Consider the following 27,838-nt stretch of genomic DNA (forward strand, 5'->3'; position numbering starts at 1 on the left):
TGAAAATGATGCAATGCGATGAAATGATGTACTCGTTGAGGCGAACATTTTGATATGCTACACGCTCAAAACGGAGCCACGGATGATGAGTTATGAGGCGATGAAAATGCCCAAAAAATACTGGAATCTGGGGGACTTAGTGGTTTTTCACCTTGCGAGAAAGTCAACTGGATGAGATGATCCCGGGACGGAGGGATCCGGGTGGCGCGGGCTGTTTGGTTCGCCGGACCGGTGGATCTGATCCCACCTAATCCAGATCCGGAGCGGACCGGGTCCGGCAACGGCGAAGACGGCCGGAGGCGGGGAAGATGGCGGCGGAGGTACGGCCGGCGGTCGGAGGTGAGGGCGCGGCGGCCGCCGGCGAGGTCGGCGCGGCGGCCGCCGGCGAGGTCTGCGCGGCGGAGGAAGAGGCCGCGGGCGCGGGCTGCTCCGGTGGGTGAGCTCCGGCAGCGCGGGGCGGATCTCGGGCAGGAGCCGCGGTGGCGCGCGGGCTCGGCGGCGATGGCCGGCGCCGGCGACGAGGCTCGGAGGCGGCGGGGCGACGACTCCATGGCGGCGGGGTCGCGGGATCTCACCCGTAGGTGGCGGCGGCGGCCGTTTGGGCTCCGCGGGCCTGATCCGGGCCCGGCGGGCCTGGCGGGGTGGAGGAGGAGAGAGAGGACGGTGGCGCTGACGTGGCATGCCGTGGTTGGCCGCGGCGGGCGGCGCGGACATGTCCGTCGGCGGAGAAGAAATGTCCGGCGGCGCGCGGAGGAGGAGGTTAGGGTTTCGTCCGCGAATTTCGAAGGGGATCACTTATTTATAGGTAGAGGGAGCTAGGAGAGTCCAAATGAGGTGCGGTTTGCGGCCACGCGATCGTGATCGAACGACCGAGAGGATGGAGGAGGTTTCGTGGGTTTTGGGCCAAATTGGAAGAGTGTTGGGCTGCAACACGTACGAGGCCTTTTCGGTCCCTCGGTTAACCGTTGGAGTACCAAACGAATTCCAAATGGCACGAAACTTGACAGGCGGTCTACCGGTAGTAAACCAAGGCCGCATGACAAGTCTCGGTCCAATCCGATAACGTTTAACACCCGCACACGAAAAGAGGTAGAAAGGGACACCGGATGACATAGGAGCGCCGGATTGCAAAACGGACAACAGGGAAAATGCTCGGATGCATGAAACAAACCTGTATGCAAAAGAAATGCACATGATGACATGATATGCAATGCATGACACGCAAGCAATGACAAGGCAACAACAACGAATAGCTGGAGGACACCTGGCACATCGGTCTCGGGGCGTTACATAATACAATAAATATCGATATACAAGCATGATGCAAAATGGACGTATCACTGTCAGTTGCTGCAGTTCCAAGCAGAGCGTCATGGCGGAATCTACATGTGAAGCGGAGTACATAGCTGCTTCGGAAGCAGCAAATGAAGGAGTCTGGATGAAGGAGTTCATATCCGATCTAGGTGTCATACCTAGTGCATCGGGTCCAATGAAAATCTTTTGTGACAATACTGGTGCAATTGCCTTGGCAAAGGAATCCAGATTTCACAAGAGAACCAAGCACATCAAGAAACGCTTCAATTCCATCTGCGATCAAGTCAAGGAGGGAGTCATAGAGATTTTCAAGATACATACGGATCTGAATGTTGCAGACCCGTTGACTAAGCCTCTCTCACGAGCAAAACATGATCAACACCAAGACTCCATGGGTGTTAGAATCATCATAATGTAATCTAGATTATTGACTCTAGTGCAAGTGGGAGACCGAAGGAAATATGCCCTAGAGGCAATGATAAAGTTGTTATTTATATTTCCTTGTATCATGATAAATGTTTATTATTCATGCTAGAATTGTACTAACCGGAAACTTAGTACATGTGTGAATACATAGACAAACAGAGTGTCACTAGTATGCCTCTACTTGACTAGCTCGTTAATCAAAGATAGTTAAGTTTCCTAGCCATGGACAGAGTTGTCATTTGATAAACGGGATCACATCATTAGAAAATGATGTGATTGACTTGACCCATCCGTTAGCTTAGCACGATGATCGTTTAGTTTGTTGCTATTGCTTTCTTGATAACTTATACATGTTCCTATGACTATGAGATCATGCAACTCCCGAATACGGGAGGAACACTTTGTGTGCTACCAAACGTCACAACGTAACTGGGTGATTATAAAGGTGATCTACAGGTGTCTCCGTTGGTGTTTGTTGAGTTGGTATGGATCGAGATTAGGATTTGTCACTCTGTATATCGAAGAGGTATCTCTGGTCCCTCTCGGTAATGCACATCACTATAAGCCTTGCAAGCAATGTGACTAATGGGTTAGTTACGGGATGTTGCATTACGAAACGAGTAAAGAGACTTGACGGTAACGAGATTGAACTAGGTAACAATTTACCGACGATCGAATCTCGGGCAAGTAACATACCGGTGACAAAGGGAACAATTGTTGTTATGCGGTTCGACCAATAAAGATCTTCGTAGAATATGTAGGAGCCAATATGGGCATCCAGGTTCCGCTATTGGTTATTGACCAGAGAGGTGTCTCAGTCATGTCTACATAGTTCTCGAACCTGTAGGGTCAGGCACGCTTAACGTTCGTTGACGATATAGTACTATATGAGTTATGTATGTTGGTGACCGAATGTTGTTCGGAGTCCCGGATGAGATCACGAACAAGATGAGGAACTCCGAAATGGTCCAGAGATAAAGATTGATATATGGGATAATAGTGTTTCGTCTCCGGAAGGGTTTCAGAATTCACCGGAAGGGGTTCCGGATGTTTCCCGAAATGTTTGGGTACGAGAATACTTTATTTGGGCCAAAGGGGAAAGCCCACAAGGTTTTTGGAAAGAGCAAAAGGAAGTTTTGCGGAGTCCAGGGGCCAGACGTCAGGGTCCCTGGCGTCTGATCCTGGAGTCCGAGAAGGACTCTTGCCTTTCGGGTGAAACCGACTTTGTGTAGGCTTTTACTCCAAGTTTCGACCCCAAGGCTCAACATATAAATAGAGGGGTAGGGCTAGCACCCAAGACACATCAAGGAACACCAAGCCGTGTGCCGGCAACCTCGTCCCCTCTAGTTTATCCTCTGTCATAGTTTTCGTAGTGCTTAGGCGAAGCCCTGCGGATATTGCTCTTCACCAACACCGTCATCACGCCGTCGTGTTGTTGGAACTCATCTACTACTTCGCCCCTCTTGCTGGATCAAGAAGGCGATGACGTCATCGAGCTGAACATGTGCTGAACACGGAGGTGTCGTACGTTCAGTACTTGATCGGGACAGATCGTGAAGGTGTACGACTACATCAACTGCGTTGATAAAACGCTTTCGCTTTCGGTCTATGAGGGTACGTAGACACACTCTCCCCTCTTATTGCTATGCATCACCATGATAGATCTTGCGTGTGCCTAAGATTTTTTTTTAAATTACCGTGTTCCCAACAATTATTGTTGTGCGTGAAGAGAAAAGAAACAAATTTTTTGTCCAAAAGCTGGTTTTTAGTCCAACGACCAGCTGAGTTAGTTGAGTAGTTATTGATTTGTAGCGCTGTTGGTACCTCCAGTCCAAATCCTGGGATGGGGGGGGGAGGGGGATCGGACCATGGCGCCCACGTCATACATGCCCTCAGAGCCGCCGAAGGCAGCTGGCACCTGCAACAGCTCCTGGTGGGTCGGCCCACAAACAACCATGCAGAAAAAATTGTAGTATTGTATGAAAAAAATCTAAAAAGGTGATTGTCTATGAATCAAACTCGCGACCTCATATGTGTCCTTGAGTTTAGCCAACTGGTACACCTATTGGCTGCTAGTGATTCACTTCAGCACGACCTTATTTAAGAACCAGCGTCCCCCGCAAAAAAAAAAAATTTAAGAACCAGCGTAGCAGCGCTACTTATCTCGCTTAGATTTTTTAATTATTTGAAAACATTGATGAAAAACGTGAATGTATGGAAAAATGTGATTTTTTTGGAAAGTTGGCCACTGTAAAAATGTTTCATGTATTCAAATAATTTCACGAATTCAAAAACAAAAGTTCATGAAATGTAAAAAAAAGTGCACAATTTTTTAAAAAAATCACAACAATGAAAAATGACCATGAGTTTAAAAAACGTTCATGGATTTGAAAAAAATCATCAAATTTGAAAAAAAATCACTAAATTTGGAAAAAGTTCATCAAATTTTAAAAAGTTCATCAACTTTTCAAAAAAGTTCATCGGATTTGAGAAAAGAGTTCATGAATTTTGAAAATTCTTCATCAGTTTTTTTTTAAAATTTATCGGATTTGAAAAAGTGTTCATCGAATCTGAAAATTCTTCATCATATTTGAAAAAAGTTCATTGATTTTGAGAAAATTTCATTGAATCTGAAAATAGTACTTTGAATTTAAAAAAAGTTCATCGAATTGAAAAAAATTCATCAAATTTGAAGAAAGTTCATCGAATTTGAAAAAAACTCTTCATTCGTTAAAAATATTAACTAAAAATAGAAAAAAATCATAGATTTTGAAAACAAAAGTTCATCAAATTTGAAAAGAAAAACACCATCGATTTCAAAAAAGTTTAGGTATTTAAGAAAACAAAAAATCGATGAGGGATAAACCAAGAAGAAGAAGAAAGAAAAAAACAGAAAATGAAAATGGAAAAAAGGAAAAAGAAAAAAAGAAGAGATAAGGAATGAAAGAAGTAAAGAGTTGAAGCTTAATATATCCCGCTTCCTGGCGCTGTGGTTGCAGAAATGAAGCTGCACGAGTGAGGGCGCTTGTTTGTAAATTTGCCTATAACGGATGCCTACAACGCTAAATAAGAAACGCCATTGAGAGCGCACAACTGAACGCACGCGAGGCTCGCTGCTGGCCGAAATGGGCAGACATGGGCCGAGCCCGTTCTCATAGCCTTTGATGAACGGCCGTGATTTCGTTGCAGCGCTGTTCCTTTCTTTCGGCGTGTAGGGCCACCGCCCACCGGTGTGTTTTATAGCTGGCCAAATGGGTCGTTTTTTTGGGCCGGCACATGAGCACGCCGACACGGCCCGCCTTGGGCCAGGCACGGCACGGGCTAAACGGGCCAGGCTCAGCACACGCACGCCCTGGGCCCTATCTGGGCCTGGAGGCTGGGCACGCAGGCCGGCACAACACGCCCCGATTATTTTTTTTATACATTTATATATGGCCCAACATGTAAAAATAAATTTAAAAACGCTTAGTATGTCAAATAACAGGCTGAAAATATGTGGCCCATCATGCTAAACGGGCCAACATGCCAGCCCGTTTACTAACTGGGCCGTGCCTGGGCCTGGGGGCGCAGCACGCGGGCCGGCCCATATAGAATCGTGCCCTGGCGGGCTGTGCCTGGCCAGGCACGATTATGATGGGCCGGGCCGGACCGGCCCGTTTGGCCAGGTACACTGTGTTTGGGCGTGCGCATCTCAGCGAGAGAGAGAGGACGAGGAGGGGCAGGGGAGTAGGCGAGTAGAGCAGAGATGGAGGCGTTCAGGAAGCAGGCGAGCAAGTTCAAGGAGCAGGTCGCCAAGCAGCAGCAGGTGAGCACCATCCCAGATCTCATGATTTCTGCCTCGCGGCTTAGTCGTTGGTCCAGGGGCGAGAGATTTCGCCTTGGCATGATTTGATTCGCTGTGCGCGTGGAGGCCGCCAAGGAACGAGCGAGATCGCCTGCGAACCTCGGATCTGCTATCGAAATTGCTACGCTGTTCTTAGGGTTTAATTCCCCAAGCTGCTACTGACTTTGACTACAGACTGTTGAACTAGTACTGATTTGGACTGCAGACTGTTTAATCTTATCCTAAACTGCCACCGATTTGGATTGCAGACCGTTCACACCCTAGTGTGAAGCTACGCTGCTGGTCTTTTGTGCTTTTGAGGAGCTTGTTTGCCTGCTCTTATATTTAGCTCATGTAATACTCCTATTTGCTTGTAATGATGCCGTTCTTTGCTCATGTTTACAACAGTGTCAGGATTGGTATATATGGAAATAAATGGATTCGTGCTACAGTTTAATGGAAGAGAAAGTTCTTTATTACTGCTTCAGGAAAAGTTTTTATTTTTTAATGGAAGTACAGAATGGCAAAAATGACAATTTAGGTTCTATTTATCAGAGCATATGTGTACTTTGTGAAACCCCATTGACCATTGCGCTAGAGATGGGCAATGTACTCCATATGCATATTCTACAAATGTATGTGCAGAATCCTCTAACTAAATTTGTGTAGCCTTGACTCTAGAAAAAAGATTTCCGTGGCCCTTTTTAGGAAAGGGTCCAATTCAGTGGTCTGTTCCTTTTCATGCACTCCTAGGTTAGTTATTCTAGTGTCTACCATGCCATCAATGCAGATGTTCTTATTCCGGCATGCCATTATATATGCAAATCACTACTGAGTTTTTCTTTTATATTGCTCTTGGCATGCGTGGAGTTTCCATGTAAACCCTGTTATTAATTATCTATAAGAAGCGTAAAGCTACGCATTGCTACTAATTTCTGTATGAAAAAAGGGCTAAATTTGAGATCACTTTTGTAGCATAACCATATTAGCATTCACAATTTGTTTTTGTGGTCTAAACATGCTCATAACTCCATTTCTGCAATGACATTCCACGATGTGAGCACGTGTCATTACTTCTTTTGTGTATACCTTCTAATTGAGGCAGCAACCGTCTTTGTGCAAATATAATACCCGAAAACGTAAATTTGAAAGAGTTTATCATTTGTAGGATGATGGTGTTGCCCTGCCTACATTATTCTTGATGTTTCTGCTAGGGCTGCAGGTGCTCTGTTTAAGATTAATTCTATGTTTCCTTACGTCTTATGAATTAAATTTGTAGGCTGTGATAAAACAATTCAGCACTACTGGTTACGAGCGTTCAGATTCTGTTGTCATTGATGAAGTTGAATTACAGCAACATCAAAGGCTTGAGAAATTGTACAGTTCTACTCGTTCTGGAAGGGTAAGAACGGTTAAATTACAATGTCAGGGGATACGTAACTGTGTAGTGTGAGCAGCAAGCTAAAAAATAACATTGCAATCAAACATGTATTCCCTTTTCTGTGCCATGCTGCAATGAATAGACCATCATTATCAACATATCTTATTGCATTAAGTTCATTAGACCTTTTTATAGTCAATAACTATAGAAACTATTGCACAACTGCATTGATGCATTATGTGCTTTGTTGAGTTTAGTCCTGTCAGTTCTAAAGGATATACACTTACAGGATTTTCAAAAGGACATAGTTCGAGCAGCTGAAGGCTTGGTGTCTATTGGAAGCAAGCATATTGAAGTGGGTATGTAGTAGCTCTTGTCCTCCATACTTTGTTGGTTTATTCTGTCAGCCTTCGGTTCTCTTTCAGAATGGGGGGAATTATGCTACTTGTGGGTACGTGTTAGTAATATATTCAGATTAGAAGGTAGAATGTCTACTCTGCAGAAAATAAGGGGTGTTTGCTTGAAGGAATGGGTTGCTTGTAACTTGTAAGTTGTTGAACCGGTATGGGCCCTAGCCCATCAAGATCTGTCTCTTGGGCCCAAGCCCATGAGAGGTGCTGACCTAGAAGAGGAGCCCCTCTTCCCTTCTCCCGTGAGAGCCGCCACATCTTAGACACACACTCACGCAGGAAACAAGACAGGAAGCGAGGCTGCTGTCTGAAGGTACCCATCTCCCGATTCAACATGGTATCAGAGCCAGGCGACGACGGTGACGGCGTAGTCCCTCGCCGGAGAGGCGGCGGTGGGGCCCAGCGGGGTCAGGCGAGAAAGGAGGCTGCGTGCGTGCGCGAGGCTGCGGGTCTGCTGTGGTGCGTGCGGCGGCGGCGCGGCTGGGCTCGAGGAGCTGCGACGCGGCCGGGAAGGTGCTGCTTCCTCTTGTCCTGCTTCGCGTCCCTGGGGTGGCTAGCTGCAAAGGGGGCGGCCGAGGAGGGCTGCTGCGGGCTGTGCAGGCGGCTGCGGCAAGAATAGGAGGAGGAGGAAGAAGGCAGCGGCGGATTTGGGCTGTGTGCGAGTCAGGCTGCGGCGGGGAGCTGCTGCTGTTGGTGCTGCTGAACAGAAGAGGAACTGCAGCTGCTGCTGCTGCCTTGTGTTGTTCCTGGAAGCTTGCTGAGCTGCTGGTGCTTGTGCGGCTGGTTCTTGGTGCTGCGGCAGAGGAAGAAAGAAGTGCAGCCTGCTGGACTGCTCGTTCTGGAACAGGAAGAGGCTGGGCTGGACCGCTTGTGTGCTTTACAGAGATTTTTTTTTCTCTGTGGACTTGCTGTTGTGAGCTTGGTGTTGTGGTGGTGGTGGTGCTGCTGCTTGGGAAAGAAGACTCTCTGAGGCTGAGTTTTGCTGTTGCTGCTTATCCTGTCAAACGATGGCTGAACCAACTGGTCTTGCCAAGGCTTTGGAGAAGCTCGCTAAGATCCTCGCGGAGTCCAACTCTGGGGCCATCGTTCCTTGACAGGAAGTGGCTCAAAAGCTTGAAATGTCGCCCCTGGACATGAAGCTAGAGGGGGCAACAAATTATTTGAGCTGGTCCAGGAGGGCTTTGTGGGCTGTGGAGCAGAAGGAGCTTGATGGATATTTGTTGGGCACCGTTGTAGAACCAGGGGACAAGCGTAGTGCAGAGGGCAAGAGGTGGAAGGTCATCCACTCTGTACTTATGGTGTGGTTGTTGAACTCTGTGATGCCCTCCATTGGACGCTCTGTGGAGGGGCTATCCTCACCTGCTGAGATATGGAAGATTCTGTCCACTCAATACTCTGGCAAGGGCAATGTCATGCTCATTGCTCAGATTGAGGACAAGATTAGGTTGCTGCGCCAAGATGATGGCATGTCAGTGATGACATACGTGGCAGAACTGCAGGCTCTGTGGGCTGACCAGGATAATTGTGATCCCCTGGAACTCTATGACGTGGCTTCAATCGAGTCAGGGCATAAGTGGATGGCACGCAGGCGTGTGCTGAAATTTTTGGCTGGCCTCAAAGGTTGCTTTGATGGCAGGAAGGCTTCCTTGTTGCACCAACCTAGTCTGCCTACCATTCCCGAGGCTATTGCAGCGATGACTCAAGAGGAGGTGCGCCTATCCCTTGAGCATGCAGACGTGAAGGTTGTGCCAGCTTCGACATTTGCAGTCACTGAGCGCATGGAGTGGGGAGATCCCACCAAATGTCATATCTGTGGGGAGGTAGGTCACTGGAAGAGAGAATGTCCAACTCATGGCAGAGGCAGGGGATATAACAGAGGGGGAACAGGCAGAGGTAGAAGTGCTAGAGGCAGAGGTGGATACTCAGAGACCTCATGGGGCCAGGCTTCTAGAGGCAGAGGTGGCTACTCAGGACACTCAGGGGGTCAGAGGGCTCACATGGCCGTTGCAGGAGACACTGGGACGTCCAAAGGCAAAGATGTAGATGATGTTGTCTATGGAGACTTTGCTCACTGGGCCTCCACTGATGAAGGTAATCCGGAAAGAGCATCTCTTGCTACTAATGAGAGTGCTCCAGAGTGGGTTCTTGACTCTGGAGCATCTAAACATGTTGCTAGTAACTCCTGTGTGTTCGAGTCTTACACTAAGCATCCTCCCTCTCACACGGGCACTATACAAACGGCTGATGGCACAAAACAACCAATCATAGGGGTTGGTACAGTCAAGTGTACTCCGACCATTTCCCTATCGTCAGTTTTACATGTGCCAGCCTTTCCTGTCAATTTGGTCTCTTTCAGTGCACTCATTGATCAAATGGACTGTCGTGTGATCCTTGACAAGTTTGGTTGCTTGATTCAGGTGCGACAGATGAGCCAGACGGTTGGGACTGGCACCAGGCGTAGGGGGCTCTGGTACATGGACCAGGAGGTGCAGCCGGACTTGGTGTGTGCTGCGACCATGGAGGATAAGGAGAAGCAGGCGATGATCCATCACTGTAGGATGGGGCATGTATCTTTTGATAAGATGAGTAGAATATTTTCGGATGTTATGTGTGGAATAGGCAAAGGCAAGCTGACATGTGATGCTTGTGAATATGCAAAACACACACGGGCCTCATATGTGAGTAAGGGGCTCAGGAGCATATCTCCTTTTATGCTTATTCATTCGGATGTATGGACTAGCCCAGTGGTGTCAATGAATGGGAAGAAGTATTTTGCTACCTTTATTGACTGCTATTCTCGCATGACTTGGATTTACTTGATGCGTCACAAGGATGAGGTGTTTAGCTGTTTTCAGAACTTCCATGCTCTTGTAAAGAACCAGTTTCAGGTACAGGTCAAGGTGCTCAGGACGGACAATGGAACGGAGTATGTGAACAACATTTTTGGGGCTTTCATGGCTGACCATGGGATTCTTCATCAAACTTCATGTCCGGACACCCCCCCTCAGAATGGAGTGGCCGAACGAAAAAATCGTCATGTTCTTGAGGTTGCTCGGTCGTTGATGTTTACCATGAATGTGCCTAAGTTTTTGTGGGATGATGCAGTTATGACAGCCACATACTTGATCAACCGGACACCTTCCAGGATACTTGGCATGAAATCTCCGTCTGAGTTGCTCGTTGGAGATAATAAGTTTGTTGTTCCGCCAAAGTTGTTTGGCAGTACCTGCTTTGTTCGTGATCACCGACCATCTGTTGGCAAGCTTGATCCTCGGGCAGTGAAGTGTGTCTTTTTGGGATACTCGTCTAGTCAGCAGGGGTATAAATGTTGGTGTCCCTCTGAAAAACGCAGGTTTGTAAGTATGGACGTTACGTTCAGGGAGTCTGAGCCATTCTATGGTGAGCCGACTGATCTCAGTCTGCTGTTTGCAGAGCTTGACCACCTACACCCTGTGCATGATGGTCAAGAGGGGGAGAAGGATGTGTCTCATACTCACGGGGATTCTGTGGACATTAACGCTGATAATGATGTGCAGGCTCAAGTTCAACCAATAGTGGGTACAATTCCGGTTAGTACCATCACTGATGATGATGTGCAGGCTCATGTCGAGCCAACTGTCGATACACTTAAGATTGGTGCTCTCTAGGTTCCTGTTCGGGATCGATGGCAGACGAATACCCTGGTGTACTCTCGACGGCAACCACAAGTGCAGGGGGAGCAGCAAGGCAGGGAGGCAAGAGTGCAGGGGGAGCAGCAAGGCAGTGAGGCAAGAGTGCAGGGGGAGCAGCAAGGCAGTGAGGCAAGCTCATCTGACACAGTGGAGCTGCCCATTGCGTTGCGAAAACCTACACGTGAAGCCGCAAGGAAGGGTGAGGTAGCAAGGAAGGCTCTGCCAAAGGATGATGCTTGTGATGACCTTGATATTGGCAATTTTGTGTCTTACAAGGCTTTGTCACCTTCATATAAGGCGTTTGTTGCCTCTCTGCAAACTGTGTCTATCCCTAAGGATTGGAAGGCTGCAAAGCAAGATCCGAAGTGGCGTGAATCGATGATAGAGGAGTTAGAAGCATTGAAAAAAAACAAGACATGGGTGCTAACCACATTGCCGGCAGGAAAGAAAGCAGTGAGTTGCAAGTGGATTTTTACTGTGAAGCAGAATCCTGAGGGCAAGGTGGAACGGTATAAGGCTAGATTGGTCGCCAGAGGATATAGTCAAACTTATGGAATTGACTATGATAAGACATTTGCTCCAGTTGCAAAGATGAACACATTACGGGTATTGGTCTCGTGTGCTGCAAACTTCGGGTGGAAATTGCACCAAGTTAGATGTCAAGAATGCCTTCTTACATGGTGACTTGAAAGAAGAGGTATACATGGAGATACCGCCTGGTTTTGGCACAGAACAGACTACGGGGAAGGTATGCAGGCTGAAGAAATCCTTGTATGGTCTGAAGCAATCGCCGAGGGCATGGTTTGATAGGTTTAGACGAGCTGTTTGGAATATGGGGTATGGCCAATGTAATGGTGATCACACAGTGTTTTATAGACACATTGATAAGAAGATCACCATTGTTGCAGTGTATGTTGATGATATCATCATCACCGGAGATGATGAGGAGGAAATAAAGAGAGTGAAGAGGTGTCTGAGCAAGGAGTTTGAGGTAAAAGACTTGGGAAATCTAAAGTACTTCCTTGGCATAGAAGTGGCTCGGACAGAGAAGGGAATATCTTTGTGCCAACGAAAATACACCTTGGATCTTTTGAGTGACATGGGCATGATGGGATGTCGTGCAGCCCCTACTCCGATTGAACAAAATCATCAAATAACAGCACAATCAGGTGAGCTAGTGAATAAGGAAGATTATTAGAAGCTGGTTGGAAGGTTATTGTACTTGTGTCATACCAGGCCTGACATTACGTATGCCGTGGGGGTGGTGAGCAGGTACATGCATGAACCAAGGAGTGGGCATCTTAATATTGTTCACAGAATCCTGAGATACTTGAAGGGGACTCCGGGTAAAGGGTTGTGGTTTGCGAAGAGTGGACATCTTGAGGTGGATGGCTATAGTGACTCTGATTGGGCTAGCTGTCAAGATGATAGACGATCAACTTCAGGCTACTGTGTGTTTGTGGGAGGAAATTTGGTGTCATGGAGAAGCAAGAAACAGACTGTTGTGTCTAGATCAACAGCAGAAGCTGAATATAGAGCATTATCTCAAGGGTTGTGTGATATGCTCTGGGTGAAGCACCTACTATGCGAGTTGAAACTTTTGAGGAAGGGACCCTTAAGAGTGTGGTGTGACAATCAGTCAGCTATAGCCATTGCTAATAACCCAGTTCAACATGATAGGACGAAGCATGTGGAAATTGATCGCTTCTTCATTAAAGAGAAACTAGATGCTGGGATCATCAGCCTTACTCATGTCAGCTCTGGGCAGCAGTTTGCAGATTGCTTGACAAAGGGACTGGGAACAAAGGACTGTAACTTGGCGTGTGACAAGATGGGGATGATAGATATCTACCACCCATCTTGAGGGGGAGTGTTGAACCGGTATGGGCCCTAGCCCATCAAGATCTGTCTCTTGGGCCCAAGCCCATGAGAGGTGCTGACCTAGAAGAGGAGCCCCTCTTCCCTTCTCCCGTGAGAGCCGCCACATCTTAGACACACACTCACGCAGGAAACAAGACAGGAAGCGAGGCTGCTGTCTGAAGGTACCCATCTCCCGATTCAACATAAGTTCATCAGATCCTAACAAAAAAGTACCTTGTTTGGTTTGAGGAATGGAATGACATGATCCATTATCATGTTATTCCACTGACCACAATGCTAACAGAAAAACGTGAAATTGGTGTAGCACCTATCTATCTAGGAGGCTCTCACTGACATTATAGTTCTTGCTACAGAATTTAGATTGGTCTTGCTAGTAAATGTTATGAAGTGTCTTTTGAGACTGCTCCCTCCACTTGCGGCCTCTTTATTTTTTACACTTGCGGACTCAATGTTACTAAGATATGCATTTCAGTTTACCAAAGAATTCTAAATTTGTGTCAGTTACCTTTTGCCTGCTGACAGCATGGTAAAAATTCTATTAATGAATCATATTTTCTTAAAATACATTACTTGATCTATCCATATCTCCAAATTCAACATCTGGTGGGTGATGTAGGTGCACCTTTTCTTGCATTTGATCACAGGAACAAAATTTTCTGAGGATTGCTATAGATATGGAGGTGAAAATAATGCTGATGGTGAAGCTCTTACAAAAGCCGCATCACTGTATGGAGGTGCTTTGAGAAATGTTGAAAAGGAGTATGAAGATTTCAATAGAACTTTATGTTCTCAGGTAACTCTATCGACCGCTCTTTGAGCTAGTTTTCCATGCAGATGAAATGTGTTGATTTCTAAGAGTGGACATGAAAACTTGGGCTAAAGCAGTTCAGATTCGAATGTGTAAAAAGTTCAACCTACATACACAAAAAGAGTTCTGAATAAAAAAATAAGTTGTTGAATTTCCTTACAAAAACAACTGAGTGCATAGCAAAGTTTAAAAAATCTGGAAAAAAGAAAGGAAAAATATATTTAACACAACAAATTTACATGTATATTACACCCACCAAAGACAAAGAAATGTTGCTGACCCCACCGGTCATGACCGTGGGAGGGAAAAGACAGAAACTCACAAGCTTTTCTTATTGGAAGCTCAAACGAGAGACGTAATCAGTTAAGCTATGACCGATATGACAGTCGGTGCGGTTAAGGCGTGGTGAAAATCAAGCCTGAGCGGTTCAGTTTTCCAGGCCACTAACGCAGCTAACCCCACGCTCTCTGAGCGGTTGCCATGCATGCACTACCACCAGCCCCACGACCTCGCTCCACCCCACTATATATACAGAGGCTAGCAACTCCTCGGCCATATCCATCGCCATTGCTCTTCTCTCTCTCCATCTCTCTCGCCCCAAAAGACAAACCAACACACCAAGAGCATTCCTGGTGCGGCAATGTCGTTGCCGTCCCACAAGTACACCAGGAAGCACTACGGCATCGAGAAGCTCCACATCGTCTGCACCAGCAGAGCTAGGCATGCCGACAAGATGATCGCCAAGTTCAGCACTTGCTCCGAGGCACGCCAGACAAGATCATCGGTGTGGATGTGGAGTACATGCATGATAAGGAACAGAAGGCCGCCGTCCTCCAACTCTGCATCGGCAATGAATACCAGGTGTACCTCGTTAGCACCGCCGAACAGAGATTAGCCGTACTACGGCATGAAGCTTAACAATAAATATCTGTAAGATTCCATCCATGGATGTAATGTTATACTGGAAATGTTCATCTGAGGTCTCGGCAATAGCCCAGTTTATCTGAGTAGTTGAGAGTATTTTTTTAGACGAGCTACCTAAAGTTTCACCCCATAAACTGCCAGTGCTCTAAAACCGAATGGTATTGATGCCTCCTACACAATGCACAACTGTTTGTCCTATCTTCTCTCTTCGCAGCAACTTATACCAGTTCGCCATAAGTTGTGATAATATAATGAGTGTAACAACGTTCTTTTTCAGCACAAATCGGAGCTTCTGAAGTATATGATATTATGATAGAAATATAAGACCATTAATAATCATATTTTGTAAGGCGCTTAAGTGTAACTTTTAAGTATTCTGTCATCTATTTGGCATTTCAGATCATAGATCCATTGAAGGCGATGGCTGTGTGCGCTCCCCTGGAAGAAGCTCGTGGTTTTGCACAACGTTATAGCCGGATGAGACATGAAGCTGAGATACTCGTACGTGGCGTCTTGCTCCTTGCATCATGTTCAGAAGTAGTAGTATTGCGATGCATAATACAGTACTTTGCCCTGACCTCCTTGTTGAACAGTCTGCTGAAATTGCTAGAAGGAAGGCACGGGTAAGAGAATCTCCAGTTGCTGAGCACACTACAAAACTTGAGCAATCTGAAGGTAAGATGATAGAGCACAAAGCAAGCATGGCTGTGTTGGGAAAAGAGGCTGTTGCTGCACTTGGTGCTGTTGAATCTCAGCAAAAGAGGGTAACTCTTCAGCGCCTGGTTGGCATGGTAGGAGTGCCTTCCTCTAGCATATGGGTTACATATTTCAATTGGTTTGTTCGGTTTGGTTTTTGCTTATGGCTTGGTCACTCATCCTGTTGAAGGTAGAAGCAGAGAAGTTGTTCTATTTGAGGTTAGCTGCCATACTTGATGATGTTGAAGCTGAGGTATAGTTTTTCTCACCCTGTTAGTCATATTAAGCTGTCATTTCTTGCAGTTGTAATCTTGACTGATTGCTCTTGATAGATGTCATCTGAGAAGCAAAAGAGAGAGTCTGCACCTCCTTCCCGTAAGCGTGCCGAGATGGCCCAGTACTTCCTCGCTGAGGTGAAATATGAGCAACTTGACAATACCAGATAAATAACTCATAATTCCGCACTGTAAATTGTTTTAGCTGAATTCCGCATTGTAGTTACCAGCCCCCTTTCCATTGTGCTGCAGGCAGTGCATAACTTCAATGGTACCACAGAGAAGGAGCTGAGCTTAATTGTTGGTGATTATGTTGTTGTTCGTCAGGTCAGTGTGCCTATAGTCATTCGAAAAGGAACTGAGCTCGTTTGTTGATGCATGATGGAGAAAGCAATCTAGGGATGGATGAAATAAAATCCGGTGCTTAACTGTTTGCGCTTTTCCAGATTGCTCCCAACGGTTGGGCGGAAGGGGAATGCAGAGCGAAGGCAGGGTGGTTTCCGGCTGCCTATGTCGAGAGGCGCGAGAATATCCCCCCAAATAAAGTCTTCCCGCAGGCATAGTTTGGCGCCTTAGTTTCTAATGCTTCTAGCTGTCATGTAGATTCGTGCTGTTTTCTGTGCAATAACTTGGTTATTTGTTTGTTGTATATCATCTTGCACCTCCCACGAGTGGTTCAGAACATGCCAGTTGCAATGTGAGCTGCTTTCTTTCGAGTGTAAATTATTTTGCTAGTATGCTACTGTACTTTATTGATTGGTTTTGCTTCTTCTTGTCTAATAGTATTTGGCCTTCTGACATGACCATGTTGCATCGCCTAATACGCCAATGCTGTGGGCGACACAAATTTTAGTCGGTATATGCCAGTATTCATTGATACATCCACCTTCTGATGATCAGATATGATTCTACACCATTGTTCTTGAGGTAGAAGAAAAAAAAAGAACTGGATTTAACTTGTGTCGCTATTCGGTACAATGGTGGGTCATTACTCGTTAATCATCACCCAGGTTCTTCTTACTGACACGAGCATCCCATGTCAGTTTTTTTTACATCAATGGTAATGGCAACACTGGGAAAAGATGCTTGTAATAAACTGTACACAAAATGCAATTTTGCGGTAACCTGGATTACTGTAACGTGCAGTACACTTGAGCATGTAACTCACTCAGATTAAGGTCAACAAATACACAAGGCATATCTGACTCGTCATAAATCAACATTGCACAGAAATCAGGTTGTGCCAGAAATCTCCGTTTGTCACTTTGCTAACAGGACCAGATTTGATAATAAAAGAAAAAGGAGGATGTCGGTATTCATCTCCGTCCTGGAGCTCTTTGCATGTCGTAGGCGCCCCAGGAACTGTGCGCTGCCCCAGCCCCATACTGAGAACCAGAATCAGTAGCATTTGCCTGAGATAAAGATGCCATCTGAGACGCGGATTCAAATAAGGATACAAAAGAGAATGCCCTCAAAAACAAAGCATAAGACATACTTGATTCATGCTGTATCCAGCATTGTAAGGATTTGCAGCATAATTGGCATTAGGATTTCCATAGCTTCCAGCATAACCTGCGGGATGGGTGCACAAAGCATAATCCACATTTCAGATACATGCAAATTGTACTATATAGTCAGCCTTACTTATTAATTATTATGCCCTTGATAGAATAATACAAAGTTTCACTATTTTAAGGCTCATGATGGTGTCTTTTTCAAGCAGTTTGGCTGCGGACAGAATTGTATTTAGCATGTCAATTTGCATTGCCTTAATACTTAGCTAATTTTACTTCCCCTTGGCCTGAGCAGTCCAGATAAGTAGCACAACTACTATCTGGAACAAATGCGACAGAATTGTATTTAGCATGTCAATTTGCATTGCCTTAATACTTAGCTAATTTTACTTCCCCTTGGGCCTGAGCAGTCCAGATAAGTAGCACAACTACTATCTGGAACAAATGCAATATAATGTAAAAACAAACCTTGATTGCCTGCAGATACAGCAGCTCGTGATCTCTTCTCAGCATTAGCAACCTCAGCACGAAGTTTCTCCACTTCAGAAGCAACTGAAACCAATTTCTTCTGCATCTCTTGTCCCTGCTCATAACTCTCTGCATATCCTTTCTTCTCAAGCTCAATACTGGATCTGCAAGTTGGTTCAAAAGTATGTAAGTTCACAAAATGAAAAATAAAGGGCTTCTTGCAACCTCACCTTTCTCGGTGTTACTTCACGGAAATTTGAAATTCAATTCAATCCAATGTGACAAATCATTTCAATCAGAACTTAATAAACCCATATTGTCGCATCGAGCTTTAAGAAAATCACTTTTTACCCTCTAACCAGCAAAACTGGCTATTGTTACCCCCTAGACATCCCATAACAAAGCACTACCCACAAGGTGGTTTTGGAGGCGGTTTTCCCAGTGACACAAGGTGACAGGCATGTCAGTGTGAAAAGGTGAAAGCAGAGGCTAACCCGGACCACATGTAGGTGGTGGACGGAGCTAGTCGTCTAGCGCATTTTCTTCTGTTGACTGGGACGTTCATGTGCTCAAGAGAGAGAGAGAGAGAGAGATAATAGAGAAATATGCCTAGCGTGGCCTTTTGATAGAAGAGATGCCATCTCATATCCACAGTGGCAAAATCGGCTTCGAAATCACTATAGGTGATTAGGTGTTCCAGTATTTAAAATTCATGGGTAGCTCAGGGGCTTAAGTGGATATCTACACAGGTTTGGGGGTGGAACCATTCCATAAAACACTTCATTTGAAATTGTATGCTGTACTTTGATCAGGCACACCAGTAAAGGAGGCTATAGGACCAAGAGAATGTTTCCTCATTAGTGCCAAGAGGAGAAAGATAAACCAGGGCATAACATAGAAAGCACCAATGAATTATGACTGTATTGCAAAAAATACTGAACAGGTATATTTTCAAATAGAGAGAGTACATGCAAGGTCAATAGGGGACTCGCCTTAAATGCTGTGTTTCATGCCTGAGTTCTTGGGTCTCGGCTTTCACTGCAGCCACCTGCTGCAACTCTACTGCTGATCGAGCCAAATCCTGTGTATATCCCTGAATCTGACCCATGAGTTCCTGTCTTGCTGCACCCAGCTGTTGAATGTCCATACGAACATGTGCAAGTTCCGCTCTCATCTCCTCTACTGCTCGGAGCTCTGCTTCCATTTTCATTAACCTCTCATAGACCTTTAACACAGAAAACAAGTCAATTTTACATGCCAAAACTAATCTACTCCCTCCGTTCCTAAATATAGGTCTTTTTAGAGATTTTATTACGAACTACATACGGATGTATATAGATATTTTAGAGTGTAAATTCACTCATTTTGTTCCGTATGTAGTCCATATTGGAATCTCTAAGAAGACTTATATTTAGGAACGGAGGGAGAATTTAACTCAGGCAGATTTCTATCAAAGAGAAGAGAATTTTAATAATAACATACGAAGTCAGAATATATTTTAAGAACACTACCATATAATGGGTATCTTGAGCAAAAGTAGTCAAAAAAATTGTGCCGGGTACACGGCTTCGAACCAGTAACAAACGAAACAGTATAACATGTCATGCAAAATGCACTAACTATAAACAAGTAAAAAAGCTGTGATAGTTCTGTAACTGAACTATAGGCAATGGATTGTGTGGTTTGAAATAAGAGTGCGGTTGAAAAAATATTACATATAAGCAAGCATATATAAACTATAATGAAATATTTATGTAATTTCAAATACTTTATACAAAAAACGGTTATACAACAGAAGTTACAAAGTCACGTTGAAGGAGTGAATTCTAGTGCTCATAAATCTCTTTTGGACGAAGAGTTGGCGTAGGGGAGGCTTTTGCATCTTTATGAAGGCAGATGCAGCAGTTTCTCTGTGTTGTATCCAGATCTCACATATCACTTAGATATATCATATGTGGCACAGAAAATTTGGAATTCACACCCATTGCATCAAGAATTTGTGTATCGATACTCTAGTCCACAAAACAATGTGGGGGAAATGGCCCAAATAAGTACTAAAAAAACTCAACCAATCAGGCACTAGCACCTGGTGGAATTGTTTGTAGAAGAATGACCAAGACACCAGGCACTCCGAAAGAATTCCACCCAATGGGGTTGAACCCTTCTGGGAGGTTGGCGCTCGCACACTCTGTCTGTTCCATGGAGACTGGGGTCCCACGGATCCATCTTGCGTGGGCCGCGGCAGCCCCACCAACGAGCAGGCACAGGCTAGCTGCCCGTGTACTACAAGACTCCGCCCCCTTCAAGGTGGCAAGTAGATCTTCGTCAAGATCTGAGGCCATGGGAGCCTACCTCCAAGGTGGGCGAGGCTGCCTTCACTGCTGACAGGTGGTTCGAGGACAGACGCGCCACGGATGACTACAACATCCAGAAGCAATCCATGCTACCACCTTGCATCCCGGCAATGTGGTGGTATGCAGATCTTTGTCAAGAATCCTCCTCCAGATGCAGATCTTCGTGAAGACTTTCACTGACAAGATCATCACACCTGAGGAAGGGCTCTCTGACACCCTCGACACCGTCAAGACCAAGGTCACCACGGGGAAGAGCTTCTTCCGGGGAAGATCCTACCCGTCATCTGCCTCCCGCGAACGACCTCAGGCCCGCTAACGACCTGTCGCTAGCAGGCGCAGTGATGGGACTGCTCATACCAACAGTGGCCTAAACCTGCAGCGGCCAGCCATAGCTCAGGGCGTGCTATCAAGCATGCATGGCCTCCCTTGGAGGGCAAGTTGCGTGTGAGCGGCTCCACTGTGCAACTACCTCATGTACTGCCTTGTAGCACTTCTGGCCACCCCTTGTATCTATAAAAGGAGGTCCAAGCTACCTAGATCAGGGTTCGACTCCTAGCAAGTCTACACCCACGTACTAGAGCCCATTTCCTAGTCCCGGCAAGCCCCGGCAACAAAAACCATCTCTTGTAAACATTGTTCGTCACATCCAGTGAGAAAATCCAGCAGGACGTAGGGTGTTACGTTACTCAGCGGCCCAAACCTGGGTAAAACCACCATGTTGTAGAGTTTGGATTCGAGTGTCTCGGTTCCCCTCTCCGAACCAAAAAGAGGGGGCATCACTTGTCCCCGGTGTTGTGTTCTGCACACACGACACACTCCCATGGCTCCCAACAGAGGGACGCTTAGTTCTCGGCCCAAATAAGCGCAGGAAAATGTAAGCCAATGTAGACTTGCATATTACATTTGCATGAGTGAAATGTCCTGTTTGCCATTTGTGAAAATAGAAGTGACACTACTTGTATATTATATTACGTTTACATTCTTCTTCATCTCTGCCTTGACTCAGTTGTTTATGTACTTGCAAAAAGGACAGGAAGATGAGATCAAAGGAAAAAAGATAGATCATGGTCCAGCGCGAGCCAGCAAAAGCCTGTCCCGTCTACAAAACTGGCCTGGGCAACTTGGCATCGCACACAGAGAGAAGTACAAACACAGGATTCTAGATTAGTGGCTTCTCATGCCTCCTGATGTCATAACGGATAACACTACTGCCGCCAAGCTCCCAGCATCATCAACATACGGGAGATGGAAAGAAAGTGAGGAAAAAAAGAGGAGACTAACCCTAGACTTTCAAGAGAAAGAAAATGAAGGGTGGCAGTTCCTCCCTTGCTTCAGCCCTACCCTGTGAGGAAAATAAAACGTGCTTCTCTAGTTGCCATGTTGTTATCGTATCTCTCATCTTCACAGATACAGGTGCAGGAAACCAAATATGGCATAATACTGGCCCCCATGCTGTTTGGGTCATCTCCCCACGGCTTTGGTAGTTTAGAGCATCAATGGATGCCAGCTTTCAGACTTGCTGCAACTACAATACACTATCGTTGCCCTATGCAAAATTAAGACACAGTGTACAACAGCAGTTGGAAATAGGTGATGATTAGTCAAAATTTGCATGTTGTTAGTCGTTATGAATACACAAAATGCATTACATATCATACTCTAAGGGGTCACTTCCTACATTTGCAACGCCAGGATGAATTTAGGAATGTATGTAACACCAAAGTCGCATCATACAGGCTCAAGGCTTTGTAGAGCTTCTTTCTAAAAAAAGGCTTTGTGGAGCTTCTTGTACTGGGTTAAATGTTGCAGTTTGCATTAAGCAGGGATGAGTATATATTGGCACTGAATTTGCAATGCAAAGAGAGATTGATTAACTCAGGGCACTTGACGAATGGAAAGCATCCACACCTCACGAATACGGAGATCTCCCTCTTGCTGGGCAGCGCCGATGGCTCGAGCGGTGTGGCCAAGCTCGTGCCGCACGGCGGAGACCTCCTGCACGAGCGCCACGTGCGTCGCAGAGAGTCGCTGGTTCTGTCCGAGCAGCGCGTGCGCCTCCTCGATCTCCGCGCCGATACGTTCCTCCAGCGCCGCGGCCATGTGCGATGCGGGGGGCAGGGCCCCTCCGCCGTGGCCTGCGAAGTGGTGGCGCGGCGGAGGAGGATGCTCGCGGAGGCTGTCGGGGTGGCCAGGTGGCAGGCGAGCCGGGTCTCGGAAGTCATCGAGGTGGTGCGGGGGGAGGCGCGGCGGCTCGCGGAATTCGTCGAGGTGGTAAGGCGGGAGATGAGGGTGATGGGGCGGAGGAGGGTGCGGGTGGTTTCCGGCACCGGCGCCGCGGGAGAAGGAAGAAGGCAGCGGGTTACGGTGGCGACCGGCCATGCGGAGTCGCCGGAACCCTACCGAAGGGTTGCTGAAGCCTTGAAGGGACGCCGACGAACAGATATTTTTGCACATAACAGCTTTGAAAGATTTATTAATTCCATGCTTCGCTGAGGAGTGGGAAGGGATTCTTCGGAAATCTTATCTACCTGACGTTCCTCAGGGGGCAATTCCTGGCGAATGCCTCGAGAGCCCTCTGATCTCGATCCAAGGGTGGTAGTTTTCTTTGAAAATACACTAAAAAGAACTAAAAAAAGGAATTGCCAACCCTATGCACATAAAATGCCAACCAGCGTTCGCATGTACCACCCTAACTGGCGATCATCCTTATTCTTTGAAAAACGGTACGATACTCTCTCTGACTGGATCACGCGTGAGAATTTAGTTATTATTATTACTAGCAAACATGCATGTGCGTTTTGTTGTAAAAAAAAGAACATATCCGCAACGGGGGGAAATATCACTATGTTTCTATAGCACAATAAACACGACTGAAGACCCATCCACAAGTGCACGTTATCTATTTGAGCATAGCGCCTCATCCGTGTTGCCGCTTATCCTTCTTCCTGTCGTCACCAACCATGGCCGTCGTGTCCATCTGAGTGCAATGCGTTCAACGTGATCAATCCCATGATGATTATCTTGACTACTCACTATTATGAAAAACCGTATAGGTAGACTATTAGCAGCAACGTGGGGTAATGGACCGACGCTACTGGCACGTAGCAACAACGTGGGGCTGAACTGAAGGAAATATGCTCTAGAGGCAATAATAAAGTTGTTATTTATATTTCTTTATATCATGATAAATGTTTATTATTCATGCTAGAATTGAATTAACCGGAAACTTAGTACACGTGTGAATACATAGACAAACAGAGTGTCCCTAATATGCCTCTACTTAATTAGCTCGTTATTCAAAGATGGTTAAGTTTCCTGACCATAGACATGTGTTGTCATTTGATGAACGGGATCACATCATTAGAGAATGATGTGATGGACACGACCCACCCGTTAGCTTAGCATAATGATCGTTTAGTTTTATTGCTATTGCTTTCTTCATGACTTATACATGTTCCTCTGACTATGAGATTATGCAACTCCCGAATACCGGAGGAACACTTTGTGTGCTATCAAACGTCACAACGTAACTGAGTGATTATAAATATGCTCTACAGGTGTCTCCGATGGTGTTTGTTGAGTTGGCATAGATCGAGATTAGGATTTGTCACTCCGAGTATTGGAGAGGTATCTCTGGGCCCTCTCGGTAATGCACATCACTATAAGCCTTGCAAGCAATGTGACTAATGAGTTAGTTACGGGATGATGCATTACGGAACAAGTAAAGAGACTTGTTAGTGATGAGATTGAACTAGGTATGATGATACCGACGATCGAATCGCGGGCAAGTAACATACTGATGACAAAAGGAATGACGTATGTTGTTATGCGGTTTGATCGATAAAGATCTTCGTAGAATATGTAGGAGCCAATATGATCATCCAGGTTCCGCTATTGGTTATTGACCGGAGATGTGTCTCGGTCATGTCTACATAGTTCTCGAACCCGTAGGGTCCTCACGCTTAACGTTCGATAACGATTTGTATTATGAGTTATGTGTTTTGGTGACCAAAGTTTGTTCGAAGTCTCGGATAAGATCACGGACACGACGAGGAGTCTCAAAATGGCCGAGAGGTAAATATTGATATATTGGAAGGTTATATACGGACACCGGAATGGTTCCGAAGAAGATCGAGGATTTTTTGGAGTACCGGGAGGTTACCGGAACCCCCGGGAAAGTTATTGGGCCTAATGGGCCATAGTGAAGGAGAGGAGGCAGGCAACAGGAGGTGGGGCACGCCCCCCTTCCCCCAATCTGAATTGGACAAGGGGAGGGGGCGCGACCCCTCTCAATCCTTCTCCCTCTCCCTCCTTCCCCCTCTCCGATGGAGGAAAGGGGGGCCGAATCCTACTAGGTTTGGAGTCCTAGTAGGACTCCCTCCCCCTTGGCGCGCCTCCCCCTTGGCCGGCCTCCTCCTCCCCCTTGTTTATATACGTGGGCAGAGGGCGCCGCAAAGGCACAACATCAATTGTCTTAGCCGTGTGCGGTGCCCCCCTCCATAGTTTACCACCTCGGTCATATTGTCGTAGTGCTTAGGCGAAGCCCCATGCGGATCACATCACCAACCGCGTCACCATGCCGTCGTGCTGATGGAACTCTCCCTCGACCCTCTACTGGATCAAGAGCTCGAGGGACGTCACCGTGTTGAACGTGTGCTGAACACGGAGGTGCCGTACGTTCGGTACTTGGATCGGTTGGATCGTGAAGACGTTCGACTACATCAACCGCGTTACTAAACGCTTCTGCTTTCGGTCTACGAGGGTACGTGGACACACTCTCTCGTCTTGTTGCTATGCATCTCCTAGATAGATCTTGAATAGGATTTTTTTTGAATTACTACATTACCCAACATGAACCCCGCGCTATAGGTTAACTCATAGCAATAGCGCGGGTTGTCCATCACGCGCTGCTTCTAGGTGGTCCCCACCATACCCCTAAGGCTACTATAGTAGCAGAGCGGCGTATAAGACCCACACTACTGTTAAACTGATAACAGTAGCATGGACCATCTGCCCGGCGCTGCGACTATGGATACATAGGGCCAGCTAGTGGGCCCCACATAGCAGCAACGCGAGCTTCAAACCCAGCGCTACAGCTAATCTGATAGCAGTAGCACGTGCCCTTGCCCCTCACTGCTGCTAAGCGCGCAGCAGCCACCTTTTTCCCTTCCCCTCCCCTCCCTCACTTGCTCCCCTGATTGGCTTTGTCTCACTAGCTATCTTCTCCATTAATGCCCCTTTCCTCCTACCTCTCTTCTCTCTCCTTTAATGGCCCCCTCCACCATCTCCATTAATGCCCCCTTCCTCTCTTCCTCACTTTGTCTCACTAGCTAGCTATCCCCCCTCTCCACTAGTTAGAGTCGTCTCCTCCCCAAGTAAATATACCCATTTAATGAAGTAATCTGTCTACCTCCCATCATTAATGAAGTAATCCATCTTTGTCCACTTTTAATCCCTAGCTCACAACACCGGCCTCATCACCGTGCTCGATCTCTCTCGAGATAGCCAGGTGAGTAAAAAGTAGTGTTTTGCAAGAATGGAAATGTGTGTGTGTGCGCGCGTGCGATATGGCCGAATCGGGTGATATGATGGAAATTGTGCATTTGGCATGAGTTGCCTATGTGTATTTGCCGAATTGTGTCTGACATGAGTTGCTTACGTTTGCCGAAATGTCAATTTATTTCCATTTCGAAGAATTTCGGGTAAACTCAATATGTCCTATTTTTAGGGAAGGTCATGTCGAATTTTTGTATGATTTTGATGCATGCATGATTATAATTCTTTTGCTTATACCGCGCATGCAATCATGAAGTTTGGTGGAAAGATACTTGCGATCCGTGGTGCACGACATGTATGAAAATAACCGAAAGGCAATTTTATGTTTGTGTCAAAGATGCAAAGGAGGAGTCTGGCTCGACCCCTTTAAGGATGATTTTTTGAAGGCGCACCTTCCCATGATTGGTTTCATGGATGACTATACTCGGTGGATAAGTGAAGATGAGGATGAGGACGTCAACGGGGTAGCCAATAACGACATTGGGGCCAGACGAAGAGATGACTGATAATGGACCCGAAGAAGAGGGCGCTGGACATGGCGGCGAAGAAGAGGTCGGACAAGGCGAAGAAGAGGCCAGACATGATGAAGAAGACGCGGACACGCCGTAGTCTTCGTCGCTACTAAGTTCAGTCATGCAGGACCCTCATGTTTGAGACCTACTTCGCACAAAGATGACTAGCGACAGAGTTACTTCTAGAGAGGAGGCCAAGCTGGCGCAACTGGAGGGAGATTCAAAGACTCCATTTGTATGATGGTTGCGATCCCGAGGTGACCTACTTGAGTTTCACGCTCAAACTTCTAAAGACGGAGGCAAAAAGGAAATGGACCAACGCAAGCCTCAATGAGCTTTTGAAGTACTCCCTCCATTTTTATTTAGTACACATATTAGCTTTGGTCAAAGTCAAGCTTTGTAAACTTTAACAAAGTTTATAAACAAAGATATTAACATATACAATAACAAATCAATACCATTAGATTCTCTATTGAATGTACTTTCACATCATATAGATTTCTTATGGTAAATGTTTGTATTTTTTCTATAAATTTGGTCAAACTTTACGAAGTTTAACTTCGGTCAAACCTAATATGCATCGTAAATAAAAAAGGAGGGAGTATCTAAAGAAGGTTCTTCCCGCAGGGAACCTGTTTCCTACTAGTGTTGAGGAGGCCAAGAAAATCATGCGCCCTCTTAATCTGCCACACATTAGATACCACACATGCATCAAAGATTACACCATTTATCGGAAGGAGCACACGGAAAAAACTAGATGTCCAGTGTGCAATGCTTCTCGATACAAGAAGGCCGAAAAGAAAGCTCCTCGGAAAGTTGTATGGCACTTTCCGATCACTCCTCGTCTACATCATTATTTCGTAGATTCTAAGGAAGCAGAGCTCATGCGCTGGCACACGGAGAGGGTGAAGCCTGGCGATGGAGATGATTTGAAGCTGAGACACCTCGCAGATCCTAGCCAGTGGAGAGCATTCAACGTTGAATATCGATATTTCACAGATGATCCAAGGAATATCGTGCTTGGCACGATTACGGGTGACATGAATCCGTTTGGCAACCAGAATACCAACAGTAGCACATGGCCTGTGTTTGTACGGATGTACAACCTCCCCTCTGGAAGTACATGAAGACAAACGTACATACACATGAGTATGCTGATGCAAGGGCCGAAACAACCAGGAAATGATATTAATCTGTATCCCGGGCTACTGAAAGAGGAGCTACACACGTTATGGACAGCACCGGTCAAGACATGGGACGCCGGCTGAAAGGATCGATATAGTTGACTAGAGGGGGGTGAATAGGCAACTAACCATTTTTAGCCTTTCTTTACCAATTTAAACTTTGCATCAAAGTAGGTTGTCTAGATATGCAACTAGGTGAGCAACCTATATGATGCAACAACAATAAGTAAACAAGCAAGCAAGGAAAGTAACAGAAGATAAGCTTGCACGAGGGATGGCAATGGGTAGGGTATGGGTGGGTATCGCCTCCTCTTGCCCAAACCCATACTCATAGAAACTTTCTATACCCATCCATTTCAATACCCATGGGCATAAATTGACACCCATGCCCATACCCATCGGGTATCTTGTACCCAATGGGTATCCAATGGGTACAACATATATCATTTAAAATTTAAAGAAGTACATAAATGAGTGTAAAATTCAAGTGATGATGGGCGATCAATCTAGTACCGACGTGGCGTCCTCCAATGTGTGGCCAATTCCAGGAGGCAAGGGATTACGATAAGTGGTTGGTGGAAGCCGTCATAGTGGAAGGCGGCGATGGGAACTGGGGTTCGCTAGTTCGAGAGTTGGAAAAG

The 27,838-nt window shown here is 46.1% G+C and overlaps 3 protein-coding genes across 5 annotated transcripts; 2 read left to right on the forward strand and 1 right to left on the reverse strand.

Annotated features, from left to right (window-relative positions):
• Positions 1–5,397: 5,397 nt before the first annotated feature.
• On the forward strand, positions 5,398–16,409 carry LOC125536999 (SH3 domain-containing protein). Of its 3 annotated transcripts, none has more exons than XM_087543696.1 (10): positions 5,398–5,545; positions 6,843–6,965; positions 7,234–7,303; positions 13,551–13,699; positions 15,038–15,139; positions 15,232–15,429; positions 15,525–15,587; positions 15,667–15,747; positions 15,862–15,936; positions 16,056–16,409. In XM_087543696.1, exons 1-10 carry the CDS (start codon positions 5,486–5,488, stop codon positions 16,170–16,172), a joined length of 1,038 nt encoding a protein of 345 aa, XP_087399822.1. In that variant the 5' UTR covers positions 5,398–5,485; the 3' UTR covers positions 16,173–16,409. The 3 variants fall into 3 exon arrangements, with proteins under 3 accessions (XP_087399822.1, XP_087399824.1, XP_087399823.1); XM_087543697.1 differs by lacking the exon at positions 6,843–6,965 and adding an exon at positions 6,732–6,785 and having other exon boundaries at positions 5,446–5,545; XM_087543698.1 differs by lacking the exon at positions 6,843–6,965 and having other exon boundaries at positions 5,414–5,545.
• LOC147984683 (uncharacterized) lies at positions 7,310–12,889 on the forward strand. The gene is made up of 6 exons (XM_087545659.1): positions 7,310–9,921; positions 10,186–10,280; positions 10,707–10,923; positions 11,026–11,631; positions 11,678–12,016; positions 12,665–12,889. Exons 1-6 carry the CDS (start codon positions 8,473–8,475, stop codon positions 12,887–12,889), a joined length of 2,931 nt encoding a protein of 976 aa, XP_087401785.1. The 5' UTR covers positions 7,310–8,472.
• Positions 16,410–16,722: 313 nt separating the features above from the next.
• On the reverse strand, positions 16,723–22,414 carry LOC147984684 (protein FLX-like 1). Its single transcript, XM_087543695.1, has 5 exons — positions 21,854–22,414; positions 18,584–18,816; positions 17,592–17,755; positions 17,105–17,181; positions 16,723–17,021 (listed from the first exon to the last, which is right to left on the reverse strand). Exons 1-5 carry the CDS (start codon positions 22,397–22,399, stop codon positions 16,926–16,928), a joined length of 1,116 nt encoding a protein of 371 aa, XP_087399821.1. The 5' UTR covers positions 22,400–22,414; the 3' UTR covers positions 16,723–16,925.
• Positions 22,415–27,838: the final 5,424 nt, after the last annotated feature.

The sequence above is a fragment of the Triticum urartu genome, chromosome 2A (assembly GCF_056163025.1).
Source record: "Triticum urartu cultivar PI428250 chromosome 2A, HENAU_Tu73, whole genome shotgun sequence".
Classification (NCBI taxonomy): Eukaryota; Viridiplantae; Streptophyta; class Magnoliopsida; order Poales; family Poaceae; genus Triticum; species Triticum urartu.

Bases quoted from the DNA above. Each gene is read 5' to 3' on its own strand.
- LOC125536999 (XM_087543696.1), top strand. From the start codon at position 5,486: ATGGAGGCGTTCAGGAAGCAGGCGAGCAAGTTCAAGGAGCAGGTCGCC. The intron at 15,430-15,524 runs GTAGGAGTGCCT...ATCCTGTTGAAG, and splicing joins TTCAGCGCCTGGTTGGCATG to GTAGAAGCAGAGAAGTTGTT. The intron at 15,937-16,055 runs GTCAGTGTGCCT...GCGCTTTTCCAG, and splicing joins ATTATGTTGTTGTTCGTCAG to ATTGCTCCCAACGGTTGGGC.
- LOC147984683 (XM_087545659.1), top strand. From the start codon at position 8,473: ATGTCGCCCCTGGACATGAAGCTAGAGGGGGCAACAAATTATTTGAGC. The intron at 11,632-11,677 runs GTATTGGTCTCG...AATTGCACCAAG, and splicing joins CAAAGATGAACACATTACGG to TTAGATGTCAAGAATGCCTT. The intron at 12,017-12,664 runs GTAAAAGACTTG...TGTGACAATCAG, and splicing joins GTCTGAGCAAGGAGTTTGAG to TCAGCTATAGCCATTGCTAA.
- LOC147984684 (XM_087543695.1), bottom strand. From the start codon at position 22,399: ATGTGCAAAAATATCTGTTCGTCGGCGTCCCTTCAAGGCTTCAGCAAC. The intron at 18,817-21,853 runs GTGTGGATGCTT...TCTGTGTTAAAG, and splicing joins GAGATCTCCGTATTCGTGAG to GTCTATGAGAGGTTAATGAA. The intron at 17,182-17,591 runs GTTTGTTTTTAC...CCCATCCCGCAG, and splicing joins TGTATCTGCAGGCAATCAAG to GTTATGCTGGAAGCTATGGA.